At 38.9% G+C, this 27,656-nt stretch overlaps 1 protein-coding gene across 5 annotated transcripts in view; it reads right to left on the reverse strand.

Moving 5' to 3' along the window:
- Positions 1–27,656, reverse strand: part of chd9 (chromodomain helicase DNA binding protein 9) — a 211,538-nt gene that overhangs the window by 178,871 nt on the left and 5,011 nt on the right. For all 5 annotated transcript variants that reach the window (XM_061877078.1, XM_061877090.1, XM_061877086.1 and 2 more), the window contains exon 2: positions 396–2,033. In XM_061877078.1, coding sequence (XP_061733062.1) covers positions 396–1,928 — 1,533 coding nt within the window. In that variant the 5' untranslated portion in view covers positions 1,929–2,033. The remainder of the gene's footprint in view (positions 1–395; positions 2,034–27,656) is intronic.

Raw genomic sequence — 27,656 nt, forward strand, 5'->3', positions numbered from 1 at the left:
GATATGCCATTGCAACCATCTTTGATCGCGGCATAAGGGACCAGATTCAACAGATTTCAATTTGAACTGTCTCACGCTCCACAACACAAATCCCTCAACTATCCTTTGCTTTTTCGCTTGGTCTCTTTCTGGTCACCGGCCTATCTGAGTTGACTTTGGGGCGAGAAGCTGGGTACACCCTGGGCTGGTCACCAATCAATCCCAGCGCAAATACAGACAATTAACCATTCACATTCAAACCTATTGACAATTTAGTTTCCAATGACCACAGCATGCATGTTTTCGGAGGATGCCAGAGCACCCACAGAAAATAAAACAGAACCTGCGAACTCCAGAGATTTGTTCTAAAAACCACTACGCCGCAATTATTTAGAAGTAATAAAAATATACATTACCTCCTCTCTTTGCTTAACAGGTAGCGGTGTCCTGTGCTCCGGACCCCACGCCTGGTTCGAATCCACCCAGGAGGTGTTGGATTGATCCCGCTGCCTGATGGCGGCCTCCAGCTGGGGCAGTAATTCTGGCAGAAGGTTAGGGGGATCCAGAACCCCTCCCAAATGTTCATCCTGAGCCTCGGATGCCAGTAGATTGTCTCCGAGGGACGGGTATCCGTTAGTGTTGGCGGCCCCGCAGCTTTGCGGCTGCTCAGAGGGCATCTGGCGGGTCGTGCTCGTGTAGCAGCTCATTGATTCCCCAAAAATCTCAGACGACCTGTTGTTTCCTGGCGTCTCTGCAGAACAGCGTAGAGCCCGGAAAGGACACTCCTCTGCCTGGCTACCTGGGGTCCTAGCATGTTGCTGGCCTATAACTGACGCAGATGGGAACTGACATGCTGCCCCCGGGAGCTCGGGTAGAGCCGCTGCGAGAGGAGCGGCGGTGGTGGCGGGTCTCGCAGCCACTGAGGCTGAGGACAAAGACGGCTGACTGAGACTGGCCATTTCTGGTTCGCCAGGGTAGGCAGGGTACTGAGCTGGTTGGTAAGTGGTGGCAGAACTCACAGAGTATGTGGGCAGTGAGTGGACAATGGATGACGCATCCATGGGTGGGGTATTGTTGGTCATTACAGCTCTGCCAAAGTCTTGACCTCCCATTTGGTAGCCGCACTGCTGCAGGCAAGACACGGTGTCTCGCAGAGGGTCATTTTGACCATCCACATAAGACTTACTTGTCAGCACACCCGAATGAAATCTTGCTCCTCCTGCAGTCAGGTGGTGTTGGATCTGTTGCGGACTCTGGTGAACTCGCTGCTGCTGGCTTTGAGGCTGACTCTCCTGGTGGAAGGAGAAACCGTGATGGTGCTCCAGGGGGATGGCCTGCGCGTTTATTTGTTGGTGATGGCCCTGGTTTAACGGCAGTTGCCGGTGACTTTGCTGTTGCAGCAGCTGCTGGCGCATTCTGTGGTGCTGTGGAAGATGTGTTTGTTGCTGTCTGACGTGAATCTGCTGGTTGTGCAGTCGCTGCTGATGACAAAGCTGCTGCTGCGACACAGGATGGTACATGTTCCCATTCTGGTCCTGGTTGCCCCACATTGGGCTGCTACTGTTAAAGAACAGCCCGTTGGATTGAGGTACTTGGGTCACAGCAGTATTACGGTACTGGCCCCGTTGCTCTACAACTACGCCATCACCTCCGCCACCTGCACCTACAAGACCTGGAAATGCCTGGCCAACAAGATTTTGTGCCTTATTTCCAATGTAGTGACCCAACTGCTGACTGTAAGATGACATGGCTTGTTGGGTGGACGTTGAGGACGCCGGGAGCATCATGTCCTGACTCTTCCCCGAGCCAAGAGTCTCTGGTACTTGGATGGGCTCAAAGTCAGTGCTGAGATTGAGCTCGTCCGTGAACGACGGCGCCGGGGTGAAGCAGTCGACGTCCACCCCTTCCAGACCCCCACCAAAGAGGTTGGGGTCGTCAAAAAAGTCCATGGCGGTGCTCTGAAAGTCGATGGAATCTTCTGAATGGTCTGCGGATCCCGGTTGGTTCAGAGGAACCACGGCAGAAACAGAGCTATGGCATCATCTCAAACGTGCCTGTGAAGAAAAAAATGAGTTTAGTTAGCAATAACTAAACAAAGGTTAGGCTGAATCATCCCGTAGACATGCTAACTAAACCCAAACTACTAGGATTTCTTTTGATGGTTGTCTAAATGTAACCAAAAAAAGTTACCCGTGTCGAATTCTATGAGGCTGTCAACCGCCAGAGTAAAACGCTGTAAGACAGTTCGAGAAATAAGAAAAACATTTGGTTTCAGGGATGGGGATAATTGATTATATCTTGCAAAGCATTTGCTCGTTTGTGTGACTTCGGTTTAATCATGTCCTGAAGCATTTGGAGGCAAAATTAAGTTTAGTAATTTGGCTACATCCATTTAGTCATTATGGTAACTTCTCTCTGTGGTGATATTCTTTTCAATAAAATTGGAACAGGAGTCCGAAACATTCAAAGAAATGTTTACAACTACGGTATTTGCCCATATGCAATACAATCTGAATACTTGCAACATTACTAAGGCTTCAGCTATTGATTATGTTTCATAATTGGGTAAACTATCAATTACTTTGTTTGATTAATGAAGGAATCAGTAGATACACTTTATAGGTAAAAGCTGACAGCTTGGTCAGCAGAATATTGGCTTAAAAATTGATAAAAAAATTTCCATTCACAGTAATGCACTGTAAAAAACAAAACACTATTGATTTTATTTTATTTTAAAACAATGGCAATTAGTCACGATAATTTGACTGTAAAAATATGTATCGTTTTTCCATTAATAGTGAATGCTGTAAAATTCACTGTAAATTTTAAGGTAAAATTCTAAAGACGGTGAGGTGCCAGTTTGTTAGTTTTTTTCACAATTGCAAAACAAATTGTACTTTTTTTACAGGGTATGTAAAAAAAATAAATAATCAAATGCATCTGCAATTGTGTAATAATATCATGGGGAAAATCTATATATATATATATATATATATATATATATATATGTGTTTATATATATATATTTATATATGTGTTTATATATTATTTACACACATATATACATACTTATATGTGTATATATATGTATATAAATATATATATATATACACATTCACACACATACATATATACATACTTATATATATATATATATATATATATATATATATATGTTATATATATGTATGTATATATGTATATATAAAATATAACCACATATATAAATATATATATATATATATATGTATATATATTTATATATATATATATGAGTATGTATATATGTGTGTATATAATATATAACCACATATATATATATTTATATATATATACACATTATATATATATATATATATATATATATATATAAACATATATAAACACACATATATATATATTTAAGTATGTATATATGTGTGTATATAATATATAACCACATATACATATATAACCACATATACATACATACATATATATATATATATATATATATATATATATATATATATATATATATATATATTTTTTTTTTTTTTTTTTTTTTTTTTATATATATATATACATACAGCACAGGCCAAAGGTTTGGACACACCTTCTCATTCAACGGGTGTGGTTTTTTTCATGACTATTTCCATTGTAGATTGTCACCGAAGGCATCAAAACTATGAATGAACACATGCAGAGTTATGTACTTAACAAAAAAATTTGAAATAACTGAAAACATGTTTAATAGTCTAGTTTCTTCAAAATAGCCACCCTTTGCTCTGATTACTGCTTTGCACACTCTTGGCATTTTCTCGATGAGCATTAAGAGGTAGTCACATGAAATGGTTTTCACTTCACAGGTGTTAGTTTTGATGCCTTCAGTGACAATCTACAATGTAAATAAGTCATGAAAATAAAGAAAACGCATTGGAATGAGAAGGTGTGTCCAAACTTTTGGCCTGTACTGTATATTACCTACTATTACAAGCAATACAGTAACAGTAAAATAACTGATATGGCCCCCAATGAAAACAAGTTTGACAACCCAGAGTTACACACATTAAACGATTAATTGAAGTAATAGAACTAAGTTTTTTTCTAATCGATTCTACACATTAATCGCTGCAACCTTTCACAGGTTATCAATTTACTTGCGACATTGGGGTTTCATGAACATGACGCCATCATGTAAACTAGACCTGGGCAAATTAAGGCCCGGGGACCACATGTGGCCCGTTAAGCTTTTCAACCTGGCCTGCCGGACATTCCCAAATATTTTTTTTTTTAGATCTTTAGAAAAAGTCTTTAGATCATTTTTTAGAACGAAACTGCAGCTGCCATTATGATGTGCAGTGATGTTTTCAAATGACCATAGGTCTTGAACTATACAAAGTATTTCAATGGTTGGAATCTGCGCTTTTGCATGATATACTAGTTACTATGGTAATCTTATTAGTTACTATAGCAATGTAATTAGTTACTATGGTAATGTAATTATTTATTATGGTAATCTAAGTCACAGCAGCTCAGACGAGGCACCAAGCAGTGTGGCTGGGGAGCGTTTCCACAGAGTGTTTCCAAAGCAGCCAGCCTGAAATGTGGGTGTCAAGGACAGAGGCGGAAGGAGATCTTTACAATAACTTTCTAAAATTTAGTGATGTATCAGATTGTAGGTGCTTTTTTTTTACTCTTCGCGTTCATATTTTGCTGTGTTTGTTACATTTTTAACATCTCGTGGACAAAGATAAGACCTGGAGGAAAGTTCAATGGTCAGATGAAACATACCCAGCAATATGTTTAGCGAAGAAACGTTGAGGCCTTTATTCGCGGGAACACAATCCTACTGTCAAGCATGAAGGTGGTAGTATTATGCTCTGGGCCTGTTTTGCTGCCAATGGAACTGGTGCTTTATAAATGGGACAATGAAAAGAAGGATTACCTGCAAATTCTTCAGGATAACCTAAAATCATCAACCCGGAGGTTTGGTCTTGGGCGCAGTTGGGTGTTCCAACAAGACAATGTCAAAAGTGGTAAAGGAATGGCTAAATCGGGCTAGAATTAAAGTTTTAGAATGGCCTACCCAAAGTCCTGATTTAAATGTGTGGGCAATGCTGAAGAAAAAAGTCCACGTCAGAAAACCAACACATTTAGCTGAACTGAACTAATTTGGTCAAGAATAGTGGTCAGAAATTCAAGCAGAAGTTTTCCAGAAGCTTGTGAGAGGCTACCAAAAGCGCTTTATTGCAGTGAAACTTGCCAAGGGACATGTAACCAAATATTAACATTGCTGTATGTATACTTTTGACCCAGCAGATTTGGTCACATTTTCAGTAGACCCATAACAAATTCATAAAAGAACCAAACTTCATGACAGTTTTTTTTGTGATCAACAAGTATGTGCTCCAATCACTCTATCACAAAAAATAACAGTCGTAGAAATTATTGGAAACAAGACAGCTATGACCTTATGTTCTTTACAAGTTCATGTAACGTTTTGACCACGAATGTATATGGCCCCCAGACACATATTTTTCTCAAAATTTGGCCCCACTGAGTTAAAATAATTGCCCCGTCCTGATGTAAACGATTAATCAAGGCAACAAGATATAATTAAAAAGCTTTTTACAGCCTGTAAAGATGTCCGATAATATCGGACTGCCGATATTATCAGCTGATAAATGCTTTAAAATATAATATCGGAAATTATGTGTATCGGTTTAAAAATCATCGCTATCGGTTTCAAAAAGTAAAATTTATGATTTTTTTAAAATGCCGCTGTGTACACAGACGTAGGGAGAAGAACAGAGCGCCAATAAACTAGGGCTGGGGGATATATCGAGTAAATCGATATATTGCCCGGCAATATATCAATATCGCTGGCACAGAGACGGGTTTGTCTCTGTGCGATATAGAAAATGACTATATCGTGATTTCCAGTATACATTCTCACGCAGTTGCTTTTGGCTGTAGGCATTACACTGTAGCCTTCTATCACTCTTTCTTGTGTCTCCTTCTCACAGACAACAAGCGCACCTTCTTACATACGTCACATACGTATACGCCTTCGCGGAGCAGAGAGCTAGCAGCATGGGTAACATTAGCTGTGGTGCGAGTGGTAATACCAGAGAAAAAAGGTGCGAATCTGGTAACAAATGAAGGAAGAATTAATTCCCAAGAAAAACAGCAGGGGGTCCATCGTCTGGCGGTGGTTTGGCTTCAAGAGGGAACAGACAACTGTAATTTGTCAGGTGTGGCGCTTAAGCGTTGCTACAAAAAGTAGTATTACTGCTAATATGTAGCATAATTTGAAAAGTCACCTACTAGAGAATGAAGAGCGCTTACTCCGCATGTCAACATCTCCGTTCGGTTCCACACGCCCACAAAATAATGCACAAAATTCCACTTTATTTGTTTTAAACTGTTGTAGTGGCGATTTGTACAAAAAGTGCACTTTAATTTAATGTTGTCATCTTAGTGACATCATGCACAAAAGTGCACTTGTTTTAAAATGTCTCTGACAATCTTGCACTTTCTGTTTTGGAAATGACATGAATGTTTGTGCCACTGCTTAATAACTGTTTAATAAATACATTTTTGGTCAATTGACTTAGTTGTGATTTCCTTCTCTGCATGAAAGTTTAAAATGAGCATATATTAATTAAGTATAAAGAAGAATGTTTTAATGTAGACACATAGAATCATCATACTGCTGTGATTATATGCATCAAGTGTTCATTCAAGGCTAAGGCAAAATATTGAGATAGATACATGGCCTAAAAATATCGAGATATTAAAAAAAGGCCATATCGCCCAGCACTATATCCATCCATCCATTTTGTACCGCTTATTTCCTTTGGGGTCGCGGGGGGCGCTGGTGCCTATCTCAGCTACAATCGGGCGGAAGGCGGGGTACACCCTGGACAAGTCGCCACCTCATCGCAAGGCCAACACAGATAGACAGACAACATTCACACTCACATTCACACACTAGGGCCAATTTAGTGTTGCCAATCAACCTATCCCCAGGTGCATGTCTTTGGAAGTGGGAGGAAGCCGGAGTACCCGGAGGGAACCCACGCATTCACGGGGAAAACATGCAAACTCCACACAGAAAGATCCCGAGCCCGGGATTGAACCCTGACTACTCAGGACCTTGGTATTGTGAGGCGGACGCACTAACCCCTCTGCCACCGTGAAGCCCGCCCGGCACTATAATAAACCTTAAAAGGTACTGCCTTTGCGTGCCGGCCCAATCACATGATATCTACGGCTTTTCACACACACAAGTGAATGCAAGGCATAGTTGGTCAACAGCCATACAGGTCACGCTGAGGGTGGCCGTATAAACAACTTTAACACTCTTGCAAATATGCACCACACTGTGAACCCACACCAAACAAGAATGACAAACACATTTTGGGAGAACATCCGCACCGTAACACAACATAAACACAACAGAACAAATACCCAGAACCCCTTGTATCACTAACTCTTCCGGGACGCTACAATATACACCACAACCCCGCGCCCCCCGACCCAGTCCACCTCAACCTCCTCATGCTCTCTCAGGGAGAGCATGTCCCAAATTCCAAGCTGCTGTTTTGAGGCATGATAAAAAAAATAATGCACTTTGTGACTTAAATAATAAATAAGGCTGTGCCATGTTGGCATTTTCTTCCATAACTTGAGTTGATTTATTTTGGAAAACCTTGTTACATTGTTTAATGCATCCAGCGGGGCATCACAACCAAATTAGGCATAATAATGTGTTAATTCCACGACTGTATGTATCGGTATCGGTAATTAAGAGTTGGACAATATCGGAATATCGGCAAAAAATTCATTATCGGACATCTCTAGTCTCTGCCTAAAAACAAAAACTCAACAGCGATCATTCTTACCAAAGATGACTAACTCCATGTGACTTACCCCCCCACCCACTAACCTCAGTTTCTACCATCTGCTTCCCCGGCGAAAACACGCGAGCAGAACTTCATAACGGCCCACCCTGCCGAGTTGAAACGGGGCGCTCCGAAGCCACATAATAGCTAGGTCAGAAACTCAACCCTGTCAATTATCTATCAGCAGGTCTTTCATGTGTGCTGCAAAGCAGCTGCTGCTGTGAGCCAACTGCCAGCCAGTGGCAGCAGGTGCCTTTTCCTGCAACAACACCACCCCCTCTTTCTTTCCAAGCCCACCTACTCTGGCCAAGCTCGACAACCGACAGAGCTGGCGGCCAGGACACGTCAGACAGCTGACAGAAATTCAACAGCGGCGTAGACGCAGGAAAGACGAGGTTCTTCGAGGGCGTGGGCTCGGCGACCACAGACCACAGGAAAATGACAAGAGGCTGACGTCGCCCCGACAGTCGTTGCCCTGCACGGACAGACAGCGATCGCCATGATGTCGGTGGTTTGTTTGGGAAAACCCAAACAGACACATTTCCTATTACTATTTGGAAACCCTCAAATTCTCGCATTTGTGAGAATTCTGAGCACCTGTTGCAAATCCGGGTGGGAGACTGTCACGCCAAAATGACCATATTGGAGAACAAAACGTTACCCTGATTTCGAAGTCAATGATACGACTTGAACGCGTAGTTCTTGTGTGCTCAAAGGATCACTTCTTGTGATGACGTCATAAAGGAGAAAAACTTTTAAGAAAAATTCCTTCCTCATGGACATGATACCCACTCTGACCCGCCCCCAGGGGGATAAGCTAACCCCGTGTTTACATCCGCCATTTAACAGAAGACAGCTTTGTTTAAAAAAAAAAAAAAAAAAAAAAAAAATCAGCCTCAAACGTGGGAACTGTAAGTTTGAACAATTTGTTTTTAACCTGCCAAGTGAAATGCTAGCATTGAAGCTTACCGTATTTTCTGGACCATAGGGGGACTGCCGACGAATGGTCTATTCCTTTCATATATAAGGCGCATAGGATTATAAGGCACATTAAAGGCCTACTGAAATGAGATTTTCTTATTCAAACAGGGATAGCAGGTCCATTCTATGTGTCATACTTGATCATTTCGCAATATTGCCATATTTTTATTGCTGAAAGGATTTAGTAGAGAACATAGACGATAAAGTTCGCAACTTTTGGTCGCTAATAAAAACGCCTTGCCTTTACCGGAAGTCGCAGACGATGTGCGCGTGACGTCACTGGTTGTAGAGCTCCTCACATTGTTTACAATCATTGCCAGCAGTAGCTAGAGCTATTCGGACCGAGGAAGTGACAATTTCCCCATTAATTTGAGCGAGGATCAAAGATTCGTGGATGAGGAAAGTTGGAGTGAAGAACTACAAAAAAAATACAAAAACAAAAAAGCGGGGGTAGTGAGAGCGATTCAGATGTTGTAAGACACATTTACTAGGATAATTCTGGAAAAATCCCTTATCTGCCTATTGTGTTACTATTCTTTTAGTGAGATTATAAAGTAACTGAAAGTCGGAGGGGTGTGGCCAAGGGTATTTTGACCCAGAGTCTCTGAGGGAAGTCACGCAGCCGCAGCAAGACGGAAGCTCCGCTGATTTCTCCGGTAAGAGCTGACTTACTGCCACAATTTTCTCACCTAAAACTGCCGGTTGACAATTGGTCGGGATCCATGTTCGCTTGACCGCTCTGATCCATAGTAAAGTTTCATCTTCGGGAATTTTAAACAAGGTTTGTGTTTGCGTGGCTAAAGGCTAAAAGCTTCCCACCTCCATCTTTTTACTTTGACTTCTCCTTTATTAATTGAACAAATTGCAACACAGATGTCCAGAATACTGTTTAATTATGGGATTAAAGCAGACTACTTATAGCTTCGATCGGGCTGGAAAATAATGTCCGCAACAACTAGACATGTCAAACGCACGCGTCATCATACGCGTCATCATACCGCGACGTTTTCAACACGACACTTAGCGGCAAATTTAAAATTGCAATTTAGTAAACTAAAAAGGCCGTATTGGCATGTGTTGCAATGTTGATATTTCATCATTGATATATAAACTATCAGACTGCGTGGTCGGTAGTAGTGGGTTTCAGTAGGCCTTTACAAAGAGTTTTTTTTTTGTTTTGTTTTTTCTAAATTTAAAACACTTCCTTGTGGTCTACAATTCTGGTCCTACTTTATTTGTGACAGCCCAAAATCGTAATTAGAATGTGATTACCGCATTTTCTGGACCATAGGGCACACTGCCGATGAATGGTCTAATCTATTCATATATAAGGCGCACCGGATTATAAGGCACATTTAAGGAGTTTATTTTTTTTTTTCTAAATTTAAAACACTTCCTTGTGGTCTACAATTTTGGTCCTAATTTATCCGTCACAGCCCAAAATCATAATTAGAATGTGATTACTGTATTCTCTGAACCATTGGGCGCGCCGGATTATAAGGCGCACTGCCGATGAGCGGGTCCGTTCAGGTCTTTTTTCTATACAAAAGGCGCACCGGATTATAAGGCACATTAAAAGGGTCATATTATGATTTTTTTTTCTACATTTTAAAAAAAATCCTTGTGGTCTACATAACATGAAATGGTGGTTATTTGGTCAAAATGTTGCAAAGATTATGTTTGACAGATCATCTTCAAGCAACTTTCTGACAGTCGCTTCAGGATGCGCTGTTTTGTGGGCGGTCTTATTTACGTGGCTCACCTTCGGCAGCGTCTTCTCCCCGTTATCTTTGTTGTAGCGTGTAGCGTGCAAGGACGGGAGTGGAAGATGTGTCAAAAGACGGCGTTCTAAGGCTTGACATAATCATACATTTAATCATTTGTCGTGTGAAGCATGCATATTAAATGACTAAATAGAAAATTACAGGTATTTAGTATGGCTGTGAATCTTTCTTCACCACACAATTCTATTTGATTCTTGGGGGAAACGATTCCATTCTCGATTCAAAATCAATACTTTTTTTAATAACATTGGAGTTCTATGATTTACTACAAACACAAAATAGATAACAGCTCTGCTATGTCTGTAAATTACCTACAATAAACTTTGTTTTCTTTAATAAAATTCTACCCAAACATTTAATAAATTCAGACACAAACAAAGAAACAAGAATAGTATCCAAGTAAATCTGTACAGCAGTTATGGGCATTTACTTCAACAACATGATTTGCCATAGTGGCTGGACAGAAATGAGTGTGATTTTTTTTTTTTAAATCGATTAAAAATCGCGATTCATTCAAAAAGCAATTTTTTTCCCCATCCCTGGTATTTAGTCTAACAATTCAAAAAAGCGGTTATTCATCCTCTTCTTAAAAGACCTAACCTCGATCCTGACCTCATGGTAAACTACCGACCGGTGTCTCACCTTCCCTTTATTTCAAAAATCCTTGAAAAAATTGTTGCGGAACAGTTAAATGAACACTTAGCGTCTAACAATCTATGTGAAACCTTTCAATCCGGTTTCAAAGCAAATCACTCCACGGAGACAGCCCTCGCAAAAATGACTAATGATCTATTGCTAACGATGGATTCTGATGCGTCATCTATGTTGCTGCTCCTCGATCTTAGCGCTGCTTTCGATACCGTCGATCATAATATTTTATTAGAACGTATCAAAACACGAATTGGTATGTCAGACTTAGCCCTGTCTTGGTTTAACTCTTATCTTACTGATAGGATGCAGTGTGTCTCCCATAACAATGTGACCTCGGACTACGTTAAGGTAACGTGTGGAGTTCCCCAGGGTTCGGTCCTTGGCCCTGCACTCTTCAGCATCTACATGCTGCCGCTAGGTGACATTATACGCAAATACGGTGTTAGCTTTCACTGTTATGCTGATGACACCCAACTCTACATGCCCCTAAAGCTGACCAACACGCCGGATTGTAGTCAGCTGGAGGCGTGTCTTAATGAAATTAAACAATGGATGTCCGCTAACTTTTTGCAACTTAATGCCAAAAAAACGGAAATGCTGATTATCGGTCCTGCTAGACACCGAACTCTATTTAATAATACAACTCTAACATTTGACAACCAAACAATTAAACAAGGCGACACGGTAAAGAATCTGGGTATTATCTTCGACCCAACTCTCTCCTTTGAGGCACACATTAAAAGCGTTACTAAAACGGCCTTCTTTCATCTCCGTAATATCGCTAAAATTCGCTCCATTCTGTCCACTAAAGACGCTGAGATCATTATCCATGCGTTTGTTACGTCTCGCCTCGACTACTGTAACGTATTATTTTCGGGTCTCCCCATGTCTAGCATTAAAAGATTACAGTTGGTACAAAATGGGGCTGCTAGACTTTTGACAAGAACAAGAAAGTTTGATCACATTACGCCTGTACTGGCTCACCTGCACTGGCTTCCTGTGCACTTAAGATGTGACTTTAAGGTTTTACTACTTACGTATAAAATACTACACGGTCTAGCTCCATCCTATCTTGCCGATTGTATTGTACCATATGTCCCGGCAAGAAATCTGCGTTCAAAGGACTCCGGCTTGTTAGTGATTCCCAAAGCCCAAAAAAAGTCTGCGGGCTATAGAGCGTTTTCCGTTCGGGCTCCAGTACTCTGGAATGCCCTCCCGGTAACAGTTCGAGATGCCACCTCAGTAGAAGCATTTAAGTCTCACCTTAAAACTCATTTGTATACTCTAGCCTTTAAATAGACTCCCTTTTTAGACCAGTTGATCTGCTGTTTCTTTTATTTTTCTTCTATGTCCCACTCTCCCCTGTGGAGGGGGTCCGGTCCGATCCGGTGGCCATGTACTGCTTGCCTGTGTATCGGCTGGGGACATCTCTGCGCTGCTGATCCGCCTCCGCTTGGGATGGTTTCCTGCTGGCTCCGCTGTGAACGGGACTCTCGCTGCTGTGTTGGATCCGCTTTGGACTGGACTCTCGCGACTGTGTTGGATCCATTGTGGATTGAACTTTCACAGTATCATGTTAGACCCGCTCGACATCCATTGCTTTCCTCCTCTCTAAGGTTCTCATAGTCATCATTGTCACCGACGTCCCACTGGGTGTGAGTTTTCCTTGCCCTTATGTGGGCCTACCGAGGATGTCGTGGTGGTTTGTGCAGCCCTTTGAGACACTAGTGATTTAGGGCTATATAAGTAAACATTGATTGATTGAATTGTACTTACATGAAATCTTTAATGATATGTCCGCATTCCCTGGCTTCACACACATGTGCAGATTAACGGGGTGCATGAATTCCAATGGGGTCATGTCTCGTCAGAACACCGGTGAGAAATGTTGGGGAAAGTGTACCCAAATGGTGTTTCGCACGATAGTTAGCTGTTAGTCCTGTTTGTGCAACCTCAAAGGAGACAAACAGAGTAGTGCGTTGTGCAAGCGTCCACATTAGGGCTGTGAATCTCTTGGGCACCTGACGTTTCGATCAGATTCTTTTCAGTTCAATTCAGAACCGCTTTTCGATTTAACACGATTCAAAATTATTTTAGCATTGTTGACTATAAGATTTATAATGAAAGTTTTTAAAAACAGGTTACAGGCTATAAAAACTCATTCTGCTTGCCTGGAGATGGCCTAAAAACATCTTAATAATTGATTAGTGGGAAAAAAAATTAAAATAATTATGAATCAATTTAGAATCGGAATGAATAAGAATCGTGATTCGGATGTCAATCTATTTTTTAAGTGCACCCCTAGTCCACATATGTCAACATTTAATAACAGTGGTGCAGTCTTTTAACGCACTTGAATGAAGTGAAACCAGGCAGCTCCGGAAAAGTTTGATAAAGTCGGACGGCGAAGTTACGGAGATCTGTTGCCACTTACAATGGCCTCTGCCGCCTCCGACTGAAAAAGTGCCTGGTTTGATATGCAACGGAGCCTAATTTTTAAATGTTATTACCGCAGACGATCACCCTCATTTATTCGTAACAGCCCAAAATCGTAATTACAATGTGATTACCATATTTTCTGGACCATAGGGTGCACCGGATTATAATGTCCACTGCCGATGAGCGGGTCTATTCAGGTCTTTTTTTCAAACAAAAGGTGCACCGGATTATAAGGCACATTAAAGGGATAATATTGTGATTTTTTATTCTAAATTTAAAACACTTCCTTGTGGTCTACATAACATGTAAAGGTGGTTCCTTTGTCAAAATCTTGCATATATTATGTTTTATAGATCATCTTCAAGCCGCTTTCTGACAGTCGCTTCAGGATGCGCCGTTTTATTTATGTGGCTCACCTTCGACAGCATCTTCTCCTCGTCATCTTTGTTGTAGCGGTGTAGCGTGCAAGGATGGAAGTGGGAGAAGTGTCAAAAGATGGCGCTAACTGTTTTAATGACATTCAGACTTTACCTAAATCAACAAAGGAGCAGCATCTCCTCATCCGCGGCTCACTAGTGCATCATCTGCGGAAATGTGTCCCGAGAAAAAACATCAGGCCGAACCTCTCTAATAACTAAAGTTCCTTGGGTGAATAATGTAAACTCACTACACCGGTAGTTTTTAGCGCTTCCATAGTGAGATATAAGTTAGAACTTTGTGCTACTTTATATCAGAAATGGCAACAGCAGAGGATGAATGTTCCTTTAACAAGAAAATAGTGAAAAAGAAGAAGCATATCGACTACGGAATCGCCACGGACTACAGTGGCGGACCTGCGAAAATTTTCAGGACTTGTGCAGATCTCAAATACACATCAGCAGGTACCAGAAGATAAAAAAGTTGGTTTTGCATAATATTGTGAAAAAAACAGCCAGATAATATGTCTGCTAATAGGTGCCATTTTGCGGTCCTAATACACACACCATAGTAATACTTGTATCTCTGACTATAATAGCCGTAATGGGCCGACAATCCATCAAATGGTGCGGCTTCAAAGTCATACTAAAACATTTTGACAGTTTTTTTAGTGCCGTGTGTAATGTTCTTTATTTCCAATGGATCATTTCAAGTTTTGGTCTTGTCTACTGGCGTCCTATTGCAGTCTACACATATCTCTTATGTGTGACTACAATCTACTGGTCACACTGATTACACCATGCACCAAATAAAATAGTTTTGAGGTCGGTAAGCACAACCAGAATTATTCCGTACATTAGGCGCACCAGGTTTAAAGCACACTGTCGATTTTTGAGATAATGAAAGGATTTTAAGTGCGCCTTATAGTCCCAAAAATACGGTAATTGTACAGCCCTAATATATCAGTGCAGGATTACAGCATGTATACAAAAAGGTGTATAAATTGCACAATATTGCTCTTTCAAACCACACACGCAAACGCAAAACGTTTTTACTTTTAAACTGTCTAAATTTCAATGTCAAAGCTATATTTTGGTAATCAAACTAGTGTTTGACCTCTGGGGCTGATTTAAATGGGTTGTAAAATACTATTCTAATGTTTCCTATTCCACTCCAGTACTGTATGTGGTGCTAATGCGCTTTACAGCATGGACCAGAGGTCTCACAATAATTAAAAATTTACCAAAAAAAATTACTACAAAAAGTTAATGCTTTCTGTCTGAGTAAATGATTTTGAAGGGAAATCATTACTTTTTGAGTTGTACTGTCAGACAATTAGGAAGTCATTAGGAAGGGAAGAGAGCCAAAAACAAAGTGACCTGCTGACTTACTTTCCTTGAATCAACAAGATCCAACCCTGAGCTTTAACCAACCTTTTTACAGGCCCGACATCTTCCTTTGCACCCTAAGGCTCTAACCTTCACACGGTGTCGGCTTCCAGCTGTTTCCTGCACAATCGTGACGACACATGCCCAATAATATCAACGCACAGCTTCACCCTCCCTGCCCTTCTTAACCCTTTCATGACTCGCTTGTTGGAGAAAACTGCTGTTCTTTAAACATCTACTGCAAAAACACTGGTTAAAGATCTCCTGTATGCAGGGAGCGCTCTGCTGTTTTTTTAAGAACCTACTTTAAAGATCTTCAAAATTACAAAAACACTAGCCAAAGAAATTTAAAATGAAGGCTCTGCTGTTTTTTAAGCACCCTCAGTGAAAAATGCCTGTCAAAAATCATTTAAATGACAGGAAAACTGCTGTTTTTGAGTACCTATAGTAAAAAAAAAACTAGTTAAAGAGTATATACTGAAAACGGCTGTTTTTATGAACATACAGCAGACATACTAATTAAAGAGCATCTATATGACAGGAAAACTGCTGATTTTTAGGACCTAGTGCGAAAAAACACTTAAGGTAATTCATGTAAACACGAGGGCTCTGCTGTTTTTAAAAACCTACAGCAAAAAACAGCAGTCAAAAATCCTTTAAAAGAGACTACTGTTTTTAAGGATGCACTGTGAAACACGAGTCAAACATCCTTTATATGACAGGAACACTGGGGTTTTTAAGGGCCTACTGCAGAAACACTAGTCAAAAACCATTTATATGTCAGGAAATTGCTGTTTTTAAGGACCTACAGCAAAAGACAGCAGTAAAAAAATCATTTAAATGAAAATAACTTTGCAGGTTCTAAGGATCTACTGCAAAAACACTTGTAAAAGATCATCTATATGACATGAACACTGCTGTTTTTGGAGGACCTTCTGCAAAATCACTATTTAAAGAGCATCTATATGACAGGAAAACTGCTGATTTTGAGGACCTACTGCCAGTCAAAAATCCTTTAAATGACAGGAACACTGCGGTTTTTAAGGACCTACTGCGAAAACACTAGTAAAAGAAAATATATAAAACAGGAAAATGCTATTTTTGAGGACCTACAGTCAAGGAGTACGTATATGACAGGAAAAGTGCTGTTTTTAAGGACCTACAGCAAAAAACGGCAGTCCAAAATCCTTTAAATGACAAGAACAAGTCAACGACAATCTATAAAACAGGAAACTGACGTTTTTGGAGGACCTTCTGCAAAAACACTCGTCCAAGAGCATCTATATGACAGAGAAAACTGCTGATTTTGAGAACCTATAGCAAAAAAAAAACACTAGTCAAAGAGCATCTATATGACAGAGGAACTGCTGTTTTTAAGGACCTACAGCGAAAGACAGCAGTCAAAAATCCTTTATATGACAGGAACACTGTGGTTTTTAAGGATCTACTGCAGAAACACTTGTCAAAAAGCATTTATATGACAGAGAAACTGCTCTTTTTGAGGATCTACAGCGAAAAAACCCCAGTCAAAGACCATCTATATTAAAGTGAAAGTACCCATGATTGTCACACACACTAGGTGTGGCGAAATTATTCTCTGCATTTGACCCATCACCCTTGATCACCCCCTTGGAAGTGAGGGGAGCAGTGAGCAGCAGCGGTGGCCGCGCCAGGGAATCATTTTTGGTGATTTAACCCCCAATTCCGGCCCTAGCTGCTGAGTGTCAAGCTGAGAGGTAATAGGTCCCTTATGACAGGAAAACCGATGTTTTTAAAAAGGGCCTACAGTGAAAAACGGCAGTCAAAAATCCTTAAATGACAAGAGCACTAGTCAAAGAATCTTTACGACAGGAAAACTGCTGTGTTGGGGACCTACTGTACTGCAAAAACAATAGTAAAAGAGCATCGATATGACAGGAAAACTGCTGATTTTGAGGAACTACTGCGAAAAGGTAATTCAAATAAACGTGAGGTCGCTGCTGTTTTTAAGAACCTACAGCGGGAAAAAAAGCAATCAAAAGTCCTTTAAACGACACTTCTGTTTTTGAGGGTGCACTGCGAAACAAAAGTCAAAAATCCTTTATATGACAAAAACACTGCAGTTTTTAAGGACACTGGTCAAAAGAGCGTTTATATGACAGGAAACTGCTGTTATTGAGGACTTACAGCAACAACAACAAAAAATAGTCAAAGAGCGTCTATATGCCATGAAAACTGCTGTATAAGGACCTAAAGCAAAAGACGGCAGTAAAAAAAATCCTTTAAATGACAAGAACACTGCATTTTTAAGGAACTACTGCAAAAACACTACTCAAAGAGCATCTATATGACAGTAACTGCTGTTTTCGGAGGACATACTGCAAAAACACAAGTCAAAGATCGTCTATATGACAGGAAAACTGCTGATTTTGAGGACCTACTGTCAGTCAAAAATCCTCTAAATGACAAGAACATAGCGGTCTTTAAGGACCTTCTGCAAAAACAATAGTAAAAGATAATCTATAAAACAGGAAACTGCTATTTTTTAGGACCTACAGTCAAGGAGCATGCATATGACAGGAAAACTGCTGTTTTTAAGGACCTACAGCGAAAAATGCCAGTCAAAGTCCTTTAAATGACAGGAACAGTGCTGTTTTTAAGGATCTACTGGGGAAACACAAGTCAAAGATCCTTAATAGGGCAGGAAAACAGCTGTTTTTTAAAAGCATCTAGAGCAAAAAATGCCAGTCAAAAATATTTATACGGCAGTAACAATGCTCTTTTTAAAGATCCAGTGGGGAAACACAAGTCAAAGATCATCAATATGACAGGAAATATGCAGTTTTTAAAGATATAAAGTAAAAAACGGCACTCAAAAATATTAAAAAGACAGGAACACTGTGGATTTTAAAAACTTACTGCAAAAGTGCTTGTTAAAGATCCTCAAAAGTACAGGAATGTTGATGTTTTTAAAACCCTATTACAAAAAACCCTAGTCAAAAATCCTTCATATAAAGTAAAGGCTCTGCTGTTTTTAAGCACATTCAGTTAAAAAAGCCAGTCAAAAAACCTTTAAATGACATTGCTGTTTTTGAGGATGCACTGTGAAACACTAGTCAAAAATCCTTTACATGACAGGAACACTGCTGTTTTTAAGGACCTACTGCAGAAACACTAGTCAAAAAGCATATATACATGACAGGAAAACTGCTGTTTTTGAGGACCTAATACGAAAATCATCATCAATCCATCCATTCCCTACCGTTTGTCCTTCTTGGGGTCGCTAGTCAAAGATAATTCATACCAACGTGAGAGCTTTACTGTTTTTAAGAACTTACAGTGAAAAACAGAAGTCAAAAATCCTTTAAAATGACAAGAACACTTTTATTTTTGAAGACCTACAGTCAAAGAGCATCTATATGACAGGAAAACTGCTTTTTTTCAAGGACCTACAATGAAAAACAGCAGTCCAAAATCCATTCAATGCAAGAACACTAGTCAATGATAATCTATAAAACAGGAAACTGCTGTTTTTGGAGGACCTATTGCAAAAACACTAGTCAAAGAGTGTCTATATGACAGGAAAACTGCTGATTTTGAGGACCTACTGTGAGAAGGTAATTCATATAAACGTGAGGGCTCTGCCATTTTTAGGAACCTATAGCGGAAAACATCAGTCAAAATCCTTTAAATTACACTGCTGTTTTTGAGGATGCACTGTGAAACACGAGTCAAAGATCATCTATATGACAAAAACACTGCTGCCTTAAGAGCATACTTCAACTACAATCGAACATCCTCTATATAGCTCCTTTAAAGACAAACTGCAAAACTGGTTAAAGATTGTTTATATGACAGGAGCATTTTATACAACTATTAAAAAAGTTTGCAGCACTTTACCATATAGGAGGGCTAGGTCGCCATGTTTGTTCTTGTCTCAATTAACAGCCAGCAGGCTAACCTCTCAAGTCAAGTAGCATCCTTAGCAGCGATGGCTCCTTACTTCCAATTTCAATTTATTAAAATAAAAATAAATAAAAAAGCTTCAAACGGTTATCTTCAAAAAAATATTAAGATGAGGAAGCTCAGGGTGGAATGGATGGTTATAAATCCTTTATATGACAGCAATACTGCGGTTTTTAAGGAGCAACTGCAGAAACACTAGTCATATGACGGAGAAACTGCTGTTTTAAGGACCTACAGCAAAAGACGGCAGTCAAAAATCCTTTAAATGACAAGAACACTGCAGTTTTTAAGGACCTACTGCAAAAACACTAGTCAAAGATAATCTACAAATCTGCTCTTTTTGAGGACCAACAGTCAAGGAGCATATATGACAGGAAAACTGTTGTTTTTAAGGGCCTACAGCGAAAAACGACAGTCCAAAATCCCTAAAATGACAAGAAATGACAAAGATCATCTATAAAACAGGAAACTGCTGCAAAAACACTAGTCAAAGAGCATCTATATGACAGGAAAACTGCTGATTTTGAGACCCCTACTGCAAAAAACAGCAATCAAAAATCTTTTAAATGACAAGAACATTGCAAAAACGCTGGTCAAAGATAATCTATAAATCTGCTATTTTTGAGGACTTACAGTCAAGGAGCATGTATATGACAGGAAACTGTTGTTTTTGGAGGACTTGCTGCAAAAACATTCGTCAAAGAGCATCTCTATGACAGGAAAACTGCTGATTTTGAGAACCTACTGCAAAAAACAGCAGTCAAAAATCCTTTAAATGACAAGAGCACTGCAGTTTTTAAGGACCTACAGCAAAAACACTAGTCAAAAATAATCTATAAAACTGCTATTTTTGAGGACATACAGTCAAGGAGCATGTATATGACGGGAAACTGTTGTTTTTAAGAACCTACAGCGAAAAATGTCAGTCCAAAATCCTTAAAATGACAAGATATGACAAAGATAATCTATAAAACAGGAAACTGTTGATTTTGAGGACCAACAGCAAAAACACTAGTCAAAGATAATCTATAAAAAATGACTATTTTTGAGGACCTACAGTCAAAGAGCATGTATATGACGGGAAACTGTTGTTTTAAGAACCTACAGCGAAAAATGTCAGTCCAAAATCCTTAAAATGATAGGATATGACAAAGATCATCTATAAAACAGGAAACTGCTGATTTTAAGGAACAATAGGCAAGGAGCATCTATGACAGGAAAAATTTTGTTTTTAAGAGCCTACAGCGAAAACCGACCCTAAAATTACAAGAAATTAAAAAATCATCTATAAAACAGGAAACTGCTGTTTTTGGGGAACCTACTGCAAAAAACAGCAGTCCAAAATCCTTAAAATGACAAAATATGACAAAGATCATCTATAAAACAGGAAACTGCTAATTTTGAGGACCTACAGCGAAAAACAGCAGTCAAAAACCCTTTAAATGACACTGCTGTTTTTGAGGATGCACTGTGAAACACGAGTCAAAGATCATCTATATGACAGAAACACTGCTACTTCAACAACGACATTCCTCTCTCTGTAGTGCCGTTTTAGGGACATATTGCAAAATAGCTAAAGATCGTCTATATGACAGGAGCACTTTATAAAACTATTAAAAAAGTTTGCAGCAGAGGGAGGGAGAGGTCGCCATGTTTGTTCTTATCTCAATTAACAGCCAGCAGGCTAACCTCTCAAGTCAAGTAGCATCCTTAGCAGCGATGGCTCCTTACTTCCAATTTCTATTTATCAGAATAAAAATAACAAAAGCTTCAAAGTTCAAACGGTTATCTTCAAAAAAAAAAAATGTTAAGAAGACGAAGCCAAGGGTGGAATGTATGGTTAAAAATCCATTATATGACAGCAACACTGCTATTTTTAAGGAGAAACTGCAGAAACACTAGTCATATGACAGGAAAACTGCTGTTTTTAAGGACCTACAGCAAAAGACGGCGGTCAAAAACCCTTAAAATGACAAGAACACGGCAGTTTTTAAAAGGACCTTCTGCAAAAACACTAGTCAAAGATAATCTACAAATCTGCTATTTTTGAGGACCAACAGTCAAGGAGCATCTATGACAGGAAAACTGTTGTTTTTAAGGGCCTACGACGAAAAACGAAAGTCCAAAATCCCTGAAATGACAAAGATCATCTATAAAACAGGAAAGTGCTGTTTTTGGAGGATCTACTGCAAAAACACTAGTCAAAGAGAATCTATATGACAGGAAAACTGCTGATTTTGAGAACCTACTGCAAAAAACAGCAGTCAAAATCCTTTGAATGACAACAACACTGCAGTTTTTAAGGACCTACAGCAAAAATACTAGTCAAAGATAATCTATAAAACTGCTATTTTTGAGGACCTACAGTCAAAGAGCATGTATATGACGGGAAACTGTTTTTTTAAGAACCTACAGCGAAAAATGTCAGTCCAAAATCCTTAAAATGACAAGATATGACAAAGATAATCTATAAAACAGGAAACTGCTGATTTTGAGGACCTATAGCAAAAACACTAGTCAAGGATGATCTATAAAACAACTATTTTTGAGGACCTACAGTCAAAGAGCATGTATATGACGGGAAACTGTTGTTTTAAGAACCTACAGCGAAAAATGTCAGTCCAAAATCCTTAAAATGACAAGATATGACAAAGATCATCTATAAAACAGGAAACGGCTGATTTTAAGGACCAATAGGCAAGGAGCATCTATGACAGGAAAAATTTTGTTTTTAAGAGCCTACAGTGAAAAACTACCCTAAAATGACAAGAAATTTAAAAAATCATCTAAAAAACAGGAAACTGCTGTTTTTGGGGAACCTACTGCAAAAAACAGCAGTCCAAAATCCTTAAAATGACAAAATATGACAAAGATCATCTCTAAAACAGGAAACTGCTAATTTTGAGGACCTACAGCGAAAAACAGCAGTCAAAAACCCTTTAAATGACACTGCTGTTTTTGAGGATGCACTGTGAAACACGAGTCAAAGATCATCTATATGACAGAAACACTGCTACTTCAACAACGACATTCCTCTCTCTGTAGTGCCGTTTTAGGGACATATTGCAAAATAGCTAAAGATCGTCTATATAACAGGAGCACTTTATGCAACTATTAAAAAAAGTTTGCAGCAGAGGGAGGGAGAGGTCGCCATGTTTGTTCTTATCTCAATTAACAGCCAGCAGGCTAACCTCTCAAGTCAAGTAGCATCCTTAGCAGCGATGGCTCCTTACTTCCAATTTCTATTTATTAGAATAAAAATAACAAAAGCTTCAAAGTTCAAACGGTTATCTTAAAAAAAAAAAATGTTAAGAGGACGAAGCCAAGGGTGCAATGGATGGTTAAAAATCCATTATATGACAGCAGCACTGCTATTTTTAAGGAGCAACTGCAGAAACACTAGTCATATGACAGGAAAACTGCTGTTTTTAAGGACTTACAACAAAAGACGGCGGTCAAAAATCCTTTAAATGACAAGAACACGGCAGTTTTTAAAAGGACCTTCTGCAAAAACACTAGTCAAAGATAATCTACAAATCTGCTATTTTTGAGGACCAACAGTCAAGGAGCATCTATGACATGAAAACTGTTGTTTTTAAGGGCCTAAGACGAAAAACGAAAGTCCAAAATCCCTGAAATGACAAAGATCATCTATAAAACAGGAAAGTGCTGTTTTGGAGGATCTACTGCAAAAACACTTGTCAAAGAGAATCTATATGACAGGAAAACTGCTGATTTTGAGAACCTACTGCAAAAAACAGCAGTCAAAAATCCTTTGAATGACAACAACACTGCCGTTTTAAGGACCTACAGCAAAAACACTAGTCAAAGATAATCTATAAAACTGCTATTTTTGAGGATCTACAGTCAAGGAGCATGTATATGACGGGAAACTGTTGTTTTTAAGAACCTACAGCAGAAAATGTCAGTCCAAAATCCTTAAAATGACAAGATATGACAAAGATAATCTATAAAACAGGAAACTGATGATTTTGAGGACCTATAGCAAAAACACTAGTCAAGGATGATCTATAAAACAACTATTTTTGAGGACCTACAGTCAAAGAGCATGTATATGACGGGAAACTGTTGTTTTAAGAACCTACAGCGAAAAATGTCAGTCCAAAATCCTTAAAATGACAAGATATGACAAAGATTATCTATAAAACAGGAAACTGCTGATTTTAAGGACCAATAGGCAAGGAGCATCTATGACAGGAAAAATTTTGTTTTTAAGAGCCTACAGCGAAAACCGACCCTAAAATTACAAGAAATTAAAAAATCATCTATAAAACAGGAAACTGCTGTTTTTGGGGAACCTACTGCAAAAAACAGCAGTCCAAAAATCCTTAAAATGACAAAATATGACAAAGATCATCTATAAAACAGGAAACTGCTAAGTTTGAGGACCTACAGCGAAAAACAGCAGTCAAAAACCCTTTAAATGACACTGCTGTTTTTTAGGATGCACTGTGAAACACGAGTCAAAGATCATCTATATGACAGAAACACTCCTACTTCAACAACGACATTCCTCTCTCTGTAGTGCCGTTTTAGGGACATATTGCAAAATAGCTAAAGATCGTCTATATGACAGGAGCACTTTATAAAACTATTAAAAAAGTTTGCAGCAGAGGGAGGGAGAGGTCGCCATGTTTGTTCTTATCTCAATTAACAGCCAGCAGGCTAACCTCTCAAGTCAAGTAGCATCCTTAGCAGCGATGGCTCCTTACTTCCAATTTCTATTTATTAGAATAAAAATAACAAAAGCTTCAAAGTTCAAACGGTTATCTTAAAAAAAAAAAAAGTTAAGAGGACGAAGCCAAGGGTGCAATGTATGGTTAAAAATCCATTATATGACAGCAACACTGCTATTTTTAAGGAGCAACTGCAGAAACACTAGTCATATGACAGTAAAACTGCTGTTTTTAAGGACCTACAGCAAAAGACGGCGGTCAAAAATCCTTTAAATGACAAGAACACGGCAGGTTTTAAAGGGACCTTCTGCAAAAACACTAGTCAAAGATAATCTACAAATCTGCTATTTTTGAGGACCAACAGTCAAGGAGCATCTATGACAGGAAAACAGTTGTTTTTAAGGGCCTACAGCGAAAAACGAAAGTCCAAAATCCCTGAAATGACAAAGATCATCTATAAAACAGGAAAGTGCTGTTTTTGAAGGATCTACTGCAAAAGCACTTGTCAAAGAGAATCTATATGACAGAAAAACTGCTGATTTTGAGAACCTACTGCAAAAAACAGCAGTCAAAAATCCTTTGAATGACAACAACACTGCAGTTTTTAAGGACCTACTGCAAAAACACTAGACAAAGATAATCTACAAATCTGCATTTTTTGAGGACCAACAGTCAAGGAGCATCTATGACATGAAAACTGTTGTTTTTAAGGGCCTATGGCGAAAGACGACAGTCCAAAATCCCTGAAATGACAAGAAATGACAATGATCATCTATAAAACAGGAAACTGCTGTTTTTGGAGGACCTACTGCAAAAACACTAGTCAAAGAGCATCTACATGACAGGAAAACTGCGGATTTTGAGAACCTACTGCAAAAAACAGCAGTCAAAAATCATTTGAATTACAAGAGCACTGCAGTTTTTAAGGACCTACAGCAAAAACACTAGTCAAAGATAATCTATAAAACTGCTATTTTTGAGGATCTACAGTCAAGGAGCATGTATATGACGGGAAACTGTTGTTTTTAAGAACCTACAGCAGAAAATGTCAGTCCAAAATCCTTAAAATGACAAGATATGACAAAGATAATCTATAAAACAGGAAACTGATGATTTTGAGGACCTATAGCAAAAACACTAGTCAAGGATGATCTATAAAACAACTATTTTTGAGGACCTACAGTCAAAGAGCATGTATATGACGGGAAACTGTTGTTTTAAGAACCTACAGCGAAAAATGTCAGTCCAAAATCCTTAAAATGACAAGATATGACAAAGATTATCTATAAAACAGGAAACTGCTGATTTTAAGGACCAATAGGCAAGGAGCATCTATGACAGGAAAAATTTTGTTTTTAAGAGCCTACAGCAAAAAACGACCCTAAAATTACAAGAAATTAAAAAATCATCTATAAAACAGGAAACTGCTGTTTTTGGGGAACCTACTGCAAAAAACAGCAGTCCAAAAATCCTTAAAATGACAAAATATGACAAAGATCATCTATAAAACAGGAAACTGCTAAGTTTGAGGACCTACAGCGAAAAACAGCAGTCAAAAACCCTTTAAATGACACTGCTGTTTTTGAGGATGCACTGTGAAACACGAGTCAAAGATCATCTATATGACAGAAACACTCCTACTTCAACAACGACATTCCTCTCTCTGTAGTGCCGTTTTAGGGACATATTGCAAAATAGCTAAAGATCGTCTATATGACAGGAGCACTTTATAAAACTATTAAAAAAGTTTGCAGCAGAGGGAGGGAGAGGTCGCCATGTTTGTTCTTATCTCAATTAACAGCCAGCAGGCTAACCTCTCAAGTCAAGTAGCATCCTTAGCAGCGATGGCTCCTTACTTCCAATTTCTATTTATTAGAATAAAAATAACAAAAGCTTCAAAGTTCAAACGGTTATCTTAAAAAAAAAAAAAGTTAAGAGGACGAAGCCAAGGGTGCAATGTATGGTTAAAAATCCATTATATGACAGCAACACTGCTATTTTTAAGGAGCAACTGCAGAAACACTAGTCATATGACAGTAAAACTGCTGTTTTTAAGGACCTACAGCAAAAGACGGCGGTCAAAAATCATTTAAATGACAAGAACACGGCAGGTTTTAAAAGGACCTTCTACAAAAACACTAGTCAAAGATAATCTACAAATCTGCTATTTTTGAGGACCAACAGTCAAGGAGCATCTATGACAGGAAAACAGTTGTTTTTAAGGGCCTACGACGAAAAACGAAAGTCCAAAATCCCTGAAATGACAAAGATCATCTATAAAACAGGAAAGTGCTGTTTTTGGAGGATCTACTGTAAAAACACTAGTCAAAGAGAATCTATATGACAGGAAAACTGCTGATTTTGAGAAACTACTGCAAAAAACAGCAGTCAAAAATCCTTTGAGTGACAACAACACTGCAGTTTTTAAGGACCTACAGCAAAAATACTAGTCAAAGATAATCTATAAAACTGCTATTTTTGAGGATCTACAGTCAAGGAGCATGTATATGACGGGAAACTGTTTTTTTAAGAACCTACAGCGAAACATGTCAGTCCAAAATCCTTAAAATGACAAGATATGACAAAGATAATCTATAAAACAGGAAACTGATGATTTTGAGGACCTACAACAAAAACACTAGTCAAAGATAATCTATAAAACGACTATTTTTGAGGACCTACAGTCAAAGAGCATGTATATGACGGGAAACGTGTTGTTTTAAGAACCTACAGCGAAAAATGTCAGTCCAAAATCCTTAAAATGACAAGATATGACAAAGATCATCTATAAAACAGGAAATGGCTAATTTTAAGGACCAATAGGCAAGGAGCATATCTGACAGGAAAAAAATTGTTCTTAAGAGCCTACAGCGAAAAACGACCCTAAAATGACAAGAAATTTAAAAAATCATCTAAAAAACAGGAAACTGCTGTTTTTGGGGAACCTACTGCAAAAAACAGCAGTCCAAAATCCTTAAAATGACAAAATATGACAAAGATCATCTATAAAACAGGAAACTGCTAATTTTGAGGACCTACAGTGAAAAACAGCAGTCAAAAACCCTTTAAATGACACTGCTGTTTTTGAGGATGCACTGTGAAACAAGAGTCAAAGATCATCTATATGACAGAAACACTGCTGCCTTAAGAACATACTTCAACAACGACAATCCTCTCTCTATATTGCTGCTTTAAGAACATACTGCAAAATAGCTAAAGATCGTTTATATGACAGGAGCATTTTATGCAACTATTAAAAAAGTTTGCAGCACTTTACCATAGAGGAAGGAGAGGTCGCCATGTTTGTTCTTGTCTCAATTAACAGCCAGCAGGCTAACCTCTCAAGTCAAGTAGCATCCTTAGCAGCGATGGCTCCTTACTTCCAATTTCAATTTATTAGAATAAGAATAACAAAAGCTTCAAAGTTCAAACGGTTATCTTCACAAAAAAAATGTTAAGGGGACGAAGCCCAGGGTGGAATGGATG

Source organism: Nerophis ophidion, linkage group LG02 (genome assembly GCF_033978795.1).
Source record: "Nerophis ophidion isolate RoL-2023_Sa linkage group LG02, RoL_Noph_v1.0, whole genome shotgun sequence".
Classification (NCBI taxonomy): Eukaryota; Metazoa; Chordata; class Actinopteri; order Syngnathiformes; family Syngnathidae; genus Nerophis; species Nerophis ophidion.